Source organism: Bidens hawaiensis, unplaced genomic scaffold (genome assembly GCF_021521415.1).
Source record: "Bidens hawaiensis isolate Kalapana, Puna unplaced genomic scaffold, B.hawaiensis_p1.1 tig00039587_1, whole genome shotgun sequence".
NCBI classification, from domain to species: Eukaryota; Viridiplantae; Streptophyta; class Magnoliopsida; order Asterales; family Asteraceae; genus Bidens; species Bidens hawaiensis.
In genome coordinates, this window is record NW_027505616.1 from 17,060 (window position 1) to 28,907 (window position 11,848).

The 11,848-nt window shown below is 38.5% G+C and overlaps 1 protein-coding gene across 1 annotated transcript; it reads right to left on the reverse strand.

Annotated features, from left to right (window-relative positions):
- Nucleotides 1-7,727: 7,727 nt before the first annotated feature.
- Nucleotides 7,728-10,878, reverse strand: LOC143614308 (uncharacterized). The gene is made up of 4 exons (XM_077087787.1): nt 10,749-10,878; nt 9,592-10,566; nt 8,828-9,072; nt 7,728-8,486 (listed from the first exon to the last, which is right to left on the reverse strand). Exons 1-4 carry the CDS (start codon nt 10,876-10,878, stop codon nt 7,728-7,730), a joined length of 2,109 nt encoding a protein of 702 aa, XP_076943902.1.
- Nucleotides 10,879-11,848: the final 970 nt, after the last annotated feature.

Here is an 11,848-nt window from a genome sequence, read left to right on the forward strand (position 1 = left end):
CATTCTTAAAAATATAATATGAAGTTAAACCCCTACAAGTGCCACTTTAGAGTGGGGTCAGACAAATTTATGGATTACATGGTCACCAAAAGGGGGATAGAAGCAAATCCGGAGCATATCAAAGCCATCATGAACCTGAAGGTACCGGCTAACGTGAAGAATGTCCAATGGTTGACTGGCAGGATCGCAACCTTAAACAGATTTATTTCAAGATTGTCATAAATGTGTAAGGATTTCTACCATATCTTGAAAAAGAACAAGGCGTTTTAATGGAGTCAGAAACATGATAAGGTGCTTGATGACTTGAAACTATGCCTTTCATCAGCACAATTACTAATGAAGCTTGAAGATGGCGAGCCATTATTCCTCTATCTTGCGATAAGTACATACACAAAGGGAAACAACATCCTATCTACTATGTAAGTAAAGTCTACTTGATGTTAAAACCAGGTATTCTATTTTAGAAAAGTTAATTTTAGCTTTAGTTATGGCATCTACCAAGTTAAGACAATTTTGAGATGCATACTATTTTTGTTGAAGCTAATTATCATGTTAAAAATGTTTTGAGAAAGCCTGAAATGTCTGGTAGGATGGCTAAGTGGTATGTTAAGTTGAGTGCTTATTGTTATGGCATAGATTTTATGTTGAGGATACTTTATCCTTATGTAGCTTTTTGATCATTTATCCTTGAGATATGTTCCATGTTGCATAGGAACAAGGATCCTCGGTATTTGTTGTTAATAATGATTGTTTCTCATGTGTAGGTTTATAATTAACAGGTCTACGGATGGAAGATCTAGTCTACCTATTTTTACGTTATGGAGCTCATTCAACACGTGGTCAAAAGACTTGTACGCAGCTAGTGGGAGAGTGGTGCAAAGATAGGACTAGTTGTTATCTTTCATTTTTGTATTTAATCGAGCTTATGATCAGTTAGTTGACACACTTCACGTTCATTAGCAATAGTCAGAGATAAACCTAGCAATACTCACACACACTTAGTGATTTTTATATTTACTGATCATAATCTCCAACCTTTGTAACACCCTTTTTGGTTAATAAATTGGTGATAGACGATTTGTCATCACCCGGGGTTTTTGTGCCAGCGATCCGACCAAGATCAAGGGCTTTTCCTCGCAAAAAATCTCTGTGTTATTCTTCATATTTTTTACACAATCGTTATTGTCGTATAAGCACTATACCTCACTTTACAAATTTGGTTACATTATCCTTAAAACCGATTTTTGACCAAAACAACTTGACGCCCATCGTGGGGCAATTGGTGCTTTAATCTAGAATATCTCTCATTAGTTTTCAACCTTTCATACCTATATTACTACTAATGGCCTCTCAACAAACCTCTGCTTCAACCATCATGCATTCATCAGTTTCTCTCTCATCGAATGCTCGTTGCCGATGCCTCCTCCACCCGGAGGATCACATATGACCAGTGTTGCTGGAAGCAAGATGTAAACTCTTGTCTTCCAAGGCTCAACGTCCACTCTTGCCACCTCTGCGATAACTTCTAACAATGATGTTTCTGCTATGTTTTCACATGTTAAGACGTATATGGAGCAGCAGAACAGGACTAACCAGAAGATCCTACGTGAGATAGAGGATCTAAGAAGACTAAGAGGCCAGTGGAGGATCAGACTCCCTTGATGCCTAGGATGCTGGATTTCACCACTCTAGGGTCCATGGCTCAACTTGCTCAAGGATCATCTATCCTTCCACCAGGATCCCTGGGTCAGCAAGCTCAAGGATCCCCGTTCCTTCAGCAAGGATCATTTATCCTTCAACCAGGATCCGTGGGTCAGCAAGCTCAAGGATCCTCTTTCCTTCAGCAAGGATCATCCATCCTTCAGCCGAGATCCTCTAGATTGTATCATCAAGGATCCTTCAACTTCCAACCTCAAGGATCCTTCATGTAGAATCAACGATCCTCGGTACTTCAAAATCAAAGATCATCAGAGGTCCATGAAGGAGACATCATCCTTATGCAAACCATTGCCTCTGGTGGACCAACTACTATAGCAGATGCTTCTTATCTTGGCTACTCTTCTGGGATGCCAACATTTTGTCAACAACGAGGTAACCTTTATAATCACATATCCTTAGATACTAACCTTGGTTCCAAGCAGGATACAGGTATCAATCAGGCCATGGCTAAGGAACTTCAGAATCTGAAGGATATGTTACCCAGCGTACCAGGAGTGGTCCGACCAATTCCTAAAATACCAAAAGAAAGCCACAAGCTATAAAATTTGCTCCACCAATATACGATGCTTAAATCCCAAAACGCTTTCAAACACCAAATATGAAGGTGTACGATGGTACAACCAATCCAAATGAGCATGTGTCTCAGTACAGGGAGAGAATGGAGATCAACCCCATTCCTGAAAGACTCAAAGAGGCATGCCTATGCAAAGGCTTTGGATCCACATTAACTGGATCTACTCTCAAATGGCTGCTAAGTCTTCTTCCCTACACCATTACTTCTTTTTCACACTTAGTTAATTTATTCAATAGCCAATTTTCTTGTAGTAGAAAATTAGAGAAATTAACTAGTGATTTATATCGAGTTGTCCAACTTCGTAATGAATCCTTAAGGAATTTTGTTACAAAGTTTGGAAGGGAAGCCTTATAAACCCAAATCTTGACATGGCTACGGATATTGAGGCATTCAAGATGGGGTTACAAAAGGACTCCCTAGCTATTTTATGATGATCATGCTATGACCCCATGCAAGACATTAGATGAAGTAAGGAACAGGGCACTCAGGTTTATAAGACTAGTGGATGATAAGAGGATCCAAGAACAGTTAGGAGCTCCAACAAAACAAGAGTCACCTGACAAGAAACAAGGATCCTCATTCAGGAACAATAATTCAAAGTTGTATTCAAAATTCAACAACCAAAATGTCCTTGCGGTCGAAGAAGAGGATGACGATGATGAAGATTATCCAAGAATTTCTAAGTATTGCTTCTCTATTAATACTCATGGCTTAATATGTGATATGAAGGATCTTGGAGAAAGCAATATGTCCTCGGAAAAACGAGAAGGCAACATCCTTCAAGGATAAGTCCAAATGGTGTGCATTCCATGAAGATTTTGGCCATTTTACTGATGACTGCATCGGTCTAAGAAGGGAAATTGGGTATCTTCTAAGCAAGGGCCATTTCAGGGAGTTCCTAGGAAGAAAGAAGTCAAGGATCTAGGATCCAAAAGATGTCCCACAGAAAGCAGCTCCACCCCCACCTGATGCACAAGTCATCAGTTTCATCACCGGTGGTTCGGATACATGTGGAACCTCCTTCTCCTCGGCCAAGAGAAATGCTAAAGAAACTAAGTTGGAAAATAGAGAGCGACCTATCACACCCACTACCCTAATCAATGACAAGAAAATCTTCTTCGACGAAGAAGATAGAATGAGCATCCAGGATCCTCATCACATTGGTTTGATATAACTCTTTTTATTGCTAATCATTATGTGCGCAGGATCCTAGTTGATGGAGGAAGTTCGGTTAACATCATTCAATGTGAAGTACTCAAGAAGATGAATATCCCAGAATCAGAAATTTTTCCCCGCTCATCCATACTCGTTGGTTTCAGTGGCGAAACTAAGAACACACTGGGGAACATCAAGCTTCCTATATACATTAGGGGAGTGAACTCTTTTCAAATATTTCATGTTATAGATAACTTGTCTTGTTGCAATGTAATTCTTGGCAGGCCATGGATACACGGAATGAAAGATGTAGCGTCTACTTATCACCAGTGTATCAAACTACCAACTCCTTAGGTGTCACACCCTCAATTTCCACATGCGGGGTTCTACCGCGAGGCGCGTGACAAACCAAGATCTCAATCATTAGTTACAACAAACAACGTCTAAATATTTTAGATAAACTTTATTGTCCCATATTTGGGAAAACAATTCAGAGTTAATGTCTTAATGTTTTAATATGCGGAAGCGTAACATAACGGGAAACATCCCTAAGAAAAACTAAATAGTCTAAAGCGCCCAAAACATGCGCAAGCCATAACATTATTAAATAAAAAGGTTCCATCTTATGATGCAATGTCTATTGGTGATCATGAATGCAACTCCTATCTTGCACTATCAGCGACTTGAGAAAGACATGCTAAAACGGGTCAACACAACGGTTGGTGAGTTCACAGTTTGAGTTTAAAAACAAGTTTTTCAATCAAACCATTTAGTAAGTAAACAGTGTAAGTAGTAAAGCATAGGTATTATACGGATAATGTATGCATTAGTAATACTGCTAGTTAATTAGGCTAGCAATCATGTTACATTAGTGTGTGTTCCATTGTGACCGAGGCTGACTTGTTAGTTTGTTGCCACCCACGGAGTCTAATATAAGACAAGTGTGTTTCTAGTAAATAAGACGCCCGGCGACTCCCTCAACCGAGAGCCCCGAGGGGGTTTGTCAAACCCAGTAGTACTACCTTTTATTACCCAGCCAATATACAATTGTTAACGGTCCAATGTGCATGGGGGACTTCAGTATAAGTTCACAATGTACACATGAGGTATTAAAAAGTCTACAATTATCCAAAAGTTTGTAAGTTGCATGCTTTCCCCCCAAAAGGAGTAACTAAAAAGTGGGGTAGTGAAACTCACCTCGAATGCGGTTCAAATTGAAAGTCAATTGCTTAAGTCAATGTTGTTCTAGTGCCTAAATCACACAAGCACTATAAGTATTTGCTAAGCGATTCCTAGAACCCTTAGTATCCAAACAATTCCCTTGTTTATTTGAAGTATGACCAAAGTTTGACTTTTTGTTGACTTTGACCAAAGTTTGACTTTTTGTTGACTTTGACCAATGTTTTACTTTTCGTTTGACTTTTGACCAAAAGGTCCAAGTTGTTGACCGTTGACTAAAAAGTCCAAGTCTCGATGACCGAAAACTAAAAATTGAGTTTTGTTGACCGTTGGCCAAAATGTTGACCTTTGACCAAAATGTTGACCGACGACCCGTTGATGACTCTTGACCAATTCGTTAGACTTAGAATGTTTACATTATGTTCCTAGTCGCAACTTTAACAATAATCAAATAATGTGCACTTAGTCATTTTTCTTGCAATTCTATGACTAAATCTAACTCCTATTACTTTCAACATTTCACAAGTAAGACTAACCACTTAGTCAATTAGTTCTAAGTTGACCCATAAAGTCAAAATTCAATTTACCACAATCAATATATTACAATTTACAACTATTTTAACTAATCAATATATTGATCATCCTTAACCAATTTCAATCATCCAAAACCGATTTTTCTCATCAACCAAAACTTAAAATTAAATTACCAAATAAATCACACATATACTCACAAGTATTAGGTATACCATATATTTTTCTCATAATTTTAAAATTCACCAAAACATACATAATATTCACACACTACATCCATCTAATTTTTATCTCTATTTCAACACAGCAGTACACAAATATTTGTCAAAAACTATATATTTGTCCAATTTATACAAGACCAATTAGATTAGATTCCTACTTCAATTTAAAACTATCCAGAAGTTGAATCATATTCATATATATTTTTAACATCAAGTTATGCAATTTATAACACAACTCAGAAACTTTACCTCTAAATCAGGTTTGCAAACTGATTTTATAAATTAATAAAAAGTATTCATAAAAAGTCCAAAAATTAAGATTCTCGGATTTATGAAAACTTGATTCAAAATACTTGTTCATAGAATTAAAAATCAACCAGAAACACAAACGTATCATCAAGTTATTCACCATACAATCTAAGACACAAAGTCTGCCAGCAAGCAGATTCAAACCACAATTCACAAAAGTTATGATTTTTACATCCTTATGATTCTTAAATCATCAAAGATCATTCCTACACAATCAATATCATGTGTTTCTATTATCCATTTAATTTCATAAGAAAAACAAATACACTTATAAAAGAATCAAACTTTTAGATCAAAACACATACAATCCTTTTGACTCATCAAACTTTGATCATCCCCTTTCCATGATCCAAATCATTTGTATACAAGGTTCATATTTATAATATAAAACATAATAACCTACTCAATTGTTTGATCTAAAGGCTTACTCCCCTTGCTTCCCAATAATCACCAAACCTTTTGTGTATGGAAATGAGATTGAAAGAGAGTGTTTGCAAAACAAAGTGAGAGTGTGTGTGGTGGTGTGTGGTTCACGGCCAAGGCAAGAGAGAAAGGGAAAGAGAAAAGCTTTGGAAAATCAATAGTTTGTAACCACTTTGTTATTAAAAATCCTTTATTATTGATTTAATGGAATAATAATACCTTAGGTTATTTTTATTAAAACATATGTGACATGTTACATATTTTATAAAACATTTCCTATGTATTATAATCTAAGGTTTCATTTAAATAACCAACATGTAGCATGACATATAATGTAACTTGTTTAATCACCTAGCTTTCTTACAAATCACATAATCATGTAACAACAATAATATAACATATTGATCATATAACACATTATACTTATCATATACAGTACATGCCATATAACACGTTTATTATAACATGCATGACGAGTTTATTATTCTAGTTATAACTAGCCACTTATTCTTGTTTAAGTCACCAACGACACATTAACTTAAATGTACGCATACATGACACCACATGTACAAGAGTTCGTTAACATAGTTAACAGAACTAACTGAGTTTACAGGCATAGTCAACAAGGTTTCACTGTGTTTAGTTAACGAAGTTAACCTGAAATTTGGCAGTTGTCACATCATCCCCTTGTTAAAAGAATTTTCGTCCCGAAAATTGTAAAATGTCTCTCAAGGGCTGGAAATGAAAGAGAGGAAAATAAAGAAGAGAAGAAAAAAAAATTCAGATTGTCACATCATCCCCTTGTTAAAATAAATTTCGTCTCGAAATTTAGATCGTACCTAAGGTTTATCATTGGGTTTGAATAAGTGAGGATACTTTTCTTTCATCTGATCCTCGCTTTCCCACGTGAACTCCGGTCCACGTTTCAAGTTCCATCGCACAAGAACAATAGGTTGTGTCTTCGGGTTTTTACCTCCCTATCCATAATCTCAACAGGTTCCTCCACGAAGTGTAACTTTTTATCAATCTCTAATTCCTCTAAAGGAACTTCGAGAGTTTCGTCTGCCAAACACTTCTTAAGGTTCGACACATGGAAAACGTTGTGTACTCCACTGAGTTATTCTGGTAATTCCAATTTGTATGCCATAGGGCCAATTCGTTTAATAATTTCAAATGGTCCTACATAGCGCGGATTTAGTTTTCCACGTTTCCCAAAACGGATAACACCTTTCCAAGGTGACACTTTCAAAAGCACTTTGTCTCCAACTTCAAAATCTATAGGTTTCCTACGTTTATCAGCATAGCTCTTTTGGCGATCTCGGGCTGCTGCCATACGATTTTTGATTTGCAAAATTCGTTCATTCGTTTCATGGACTATCTCAGGTCTAGTTAGCTGGCTTTCACCGACTACTGCCCAGCATAGTGGTGTTCGACACTTTTGCCCATACAGAGCTTCGAAATTTTTCTTTTATAGTCGTGTGGTAACTATTATTATAGGAGAACTCAACTAAAGGTAAGTGAGTTTCCTAATTCTTACCGAAATCGATGAAGCAAGCTCTAAGCATATCCTACAAAGTTTGTATCGTTCGTTCACTCTGACCATCAGTCTGCGGATGTTAAGCTGTACTCATATCTAGGCGTGTTCCCAACGCCTTTTGTAATGACTGCCAAAAATTTGAAGTAAATCTAGCATCTTGGTCGGATATAATCGAAATTGGTACTCCATGACGAGCGACAATTTCCTTAATATAAATCCGAGCTAACCTATCCATCTTATCGGTCTCGCAGATAGTTAGAAAATGTGCTGACTTTGTCAGGCGATCCACTATTACCCAAATAGTATCGTATCTATTAGGAGTATTAGGTAATTTGGTTATGAAATCCATGGATATTTGTTCCCATTTACCCATTGGAATCACTGGTTGCTGAAGCAAACCAAATGGTTTCCTATACTCAACCTTTACCTTAGCACATGTCAAGCACTTTGCTACATAGTTAGCAATTTCTTCCTTCATGCCAGGCCACCAGTAGAGTTCTCGTAAGTCCTGGTACATCTTATCTGAACTTGGGTGCACAGAATACCGATATTTGTGTGCCTCGTCCATGACCAATTCACGCAAATTCCCATAGCGAGGTACCCAAATCCGGTCGTTGTAATACCGAATTCCATCGGATTCAACTTTGGATTTCCCATTGATTCCACGCAAGGCTTCGAAATCAAAATTCTCTGCTTTTAAGGCTTCAATCTGAACCTCTCGAATTCTATCCGGCAATCCTGTATGTATAGTTAACTGCAATGCTCGAACTCTTCGAGGCTTTAGGTTTTCCTTACGACTTAAAGCGTCAGCTACGACATTAGCTTTTCCCGGATGATACTTAATAACACACTCATAGTCGTTGAGAAGTTAGACCCATCTCCTTTTCCTCCTATTGAGCTCCTTCTGCTCGAATATATGCTGAAGACTCTTATGGTCAGTGTAGATGGTACACTTTGTTCCATAGAGATAATGTCTCCAAATCTTTAGTGCGAAGACAACAGCTCCTAATTCCAAATCGTGAGTTGTATAATTTTGCTTGTGGACTTTCAATTGTCTAGAAGCATACGCTATAACTTTCTCGCGTTGCATAAGTACACATCCAAGACCTTGGATGGAAGCATCACAATATACAACAAAATCATCGACTCCATCTAACAAAGATAGAATCGGTGCGCTACAAAGTTTTTGCTTAAGCATTTGAAATGCTGCTTCCGCTCCTCTTCCCACTTGTACGAAATGCCTTTTTGGGTTAGAGCAGTAAGTGGTTGTGCAATCTTTGAGAATCCTTCAATGAACCTCCAATAATAACCAGCCAAACTAAGAAATTGCCGAATCTCGGTCGGCGTTCTTGGGTTCGGCCAATCCTTAATGGACTCAATCTTAGCTGGGTCAACAAGAATACCTTTCGCGTTAACCACATGGCCTAAGAATTGAACCTCTCGAATCCAAAATTCGCATTTCGAAAACTTTGCGAAAAGTTGCTCTTTCCTCAGAAGTTTCAAAATCAACCATAAGTGCCGTTCATGATCGTCCTTACTCTTTGAGTATATCAAGATATCGTCAATAAACACAATCAAAAACTAATCTAGATACGGTTTACAAACGCGATTCATGAGATCCATGAATACTGCGGGTGCGTTCGTTAACCCAAGTGGCATAACCGCAAACTCATAGTGACCATAACGAGTGCGAAATGCCGTCTTTGATATGTCCTCCTCCCGAACTCTGAGTTGATGATAACCCGATCTAAGATCGATTTTCGAATAATAACCAGATCCTTGAAACTACTCAAAGAGATCATCAAAACGGGGTAAAGGATATCGGTTCTTAATCGTAACCTTGTTAAGCTCTCTGTAGTCGATACACATCCGGAAAGTTCCATCCTTCTTCTTTATGAATAACACAGGAGCTCCCCATGGTGATGAACTCGGACGAATAAAACCCTTGTCTAACAAGTCTTTCAATTGTTTCGACAATTCCTCCAACTCATTAGGCGCGAGTCGATAAGGTGCGCGAGCAATAGGAGTTGCTCTCGGGGTTAATTCGATCTGAAATTCGACCTGTCTGTGGGGCGGAAGACCAGGTAGATCTTCAGGAAATACCTCAGGAAAATCCCTGACGATAGGAATATCCTCGATTCGCTTCTCTTCCGTCCTCGTGTCAGACACCATCGCCAAAACTGCTAAGTGTCCTTTACGTAACAACTTTTGAGCCCTCATCATCGAGATAACACCCATGGCAGTACCGCCCTCTTCTCCTTGAACAATTAGGACTTCTCCATTAGCGACTGGAATACGAACTGCCTTCTCATGACAACCTATTGAGGCTTGATGCGCAGACAACCAATCCATTCCAATGACCACATCAAAACTACCGAGTTCAATTGGTATAAGGTCAATGTCGAACGTATGAGTAGACAATACTAATTTGCATTGTTTAAGAATCAGAGATACCTCAACGGTTTTCCTATTGGCGAGTTCAATTAGATAGTTCGAAACTAAAGTTGATGGGTTGTGTTCTATTAGTTTGCAAAACTTAGTAGAAATAAAACTTCTATCTGCCCCAGTATCAAATAAGGTTAGGGCAGGACGCCCATTCAACATAAATTTACCATTAACAGTAGAAGAATTAGATAGAGCCTGACCTGATCCAATCAAGAATGCTCTTCCTCTTCCTTCTCCACCGATGTTACCATTTCCACCATTGTTGTCTTTACCATTGTTGTTGTTTCCTCCATTGTTCTTATTCTTGAGTTTCGGACAGTCTGGCCTGAAATGTCCTTCTTTTCCACACTCGTAATATTTATTTGATTTCTCTTGAGCTTGTGGTTGATCATTCTTAAGTTCTCCCCGACAAACTCTCGCATCATGACCCGGCTTTCCACAACGTTGGCAAGCTGCTTTTTCACACTGGCCGACTGGTGCAGATTGCACTTGTTACATCTAGGATGTCGGCCCTGATAACCCCCGTGATTCTGGATAGGGTTAAAGTGATTGTTGTTCCAGGTAGGTTCGAATTGTTTGTTCTGTCGATGCTGAGTGTTGCGGGAATATGGTGCTTTGTTCCCGTAACTATGGTTGTTGTTGCTCTCCCACTTACGTTTCTTTTCACTTGATCCTGCAGTCGATTTCTTTGGTGGTAATGCCCCTTGCTTGATAGATTGTTCGGTTAGTTTATGAGCTAAACGAATAGCTTCTTGAATTGTAGTCGGCCTAGACGAAGTTACCATTCCCTGAATTTATGGTACTAGACCATCAATATACTTCTCAATCCTCTTGTAGGTAGGATTCACCATTTGTGGGCACAACACAGCAAGTTCATGCGATAGGTTCGTATAGTTTTCAACTTCTGAACCATCCATGCGAAGATTCCAAAATTCTTATTCTAGTTTCTGCACTTCATCTCCCGGGCTATACTCCTCTTTCAGCAGTTCAGTAAACTCTGCCCAAGTAAAAGCGTTGGCCGCATCAAGTCCCATCGTTTGCACCTGGGAACTCCACCAAGTTAAAGCTGCTTTTTCCAGAGTCCCAGTAGCAAACTTTACTTTACTCTCATTTGGGCAGTTGCACATAGAGAACACAGACTCAGCTTTCTCTATCCAATGTAGCAACCCGACTGCTCCTTCCAAACCAGAAAAAGCATGCGGCTTACAGTCCATGAAGTTTTTGAAAGTACAACCGACTTGACCTGAATTAAAGTAGGGGTACACTTAAGTTTCTATATTCTTGGATATGATCACTTAAGTAATACATTTGTCTTATTCTTGACAAATAGGTATGGGATTTTTACCTCCCTGCGGTTCGCCTTGAGCCTGAGCCGCGGCCATCACAGCCGTAACATGCTCATTGATTAGCGCTGCCAACTCAGCTAGAGTCAAGTTAAGGTTTCCACCACCACGTCCGCCACGACCAGACATAATTCTTCACATTCACAGAATACAATAATGCTAATACTTCCATTACCAACCATTATTCTAGTATAAAGTAAATGGCATGCAATCATATAACCACAACATAATAATTCAGACAATAATACTTGAATAAATAACTTGTAAAAACCGTTTACAAAGTACTTAAGTTCAAATACCAAAATCCAAATAGTATTAGTTGGATGGGAACAACCCTCCTCATCTAGGTTTATGAAAACTAAGCTTGAAAAAAAAAATCCTTCCATCATCAGTCAGTCACCCCAGACCCAGC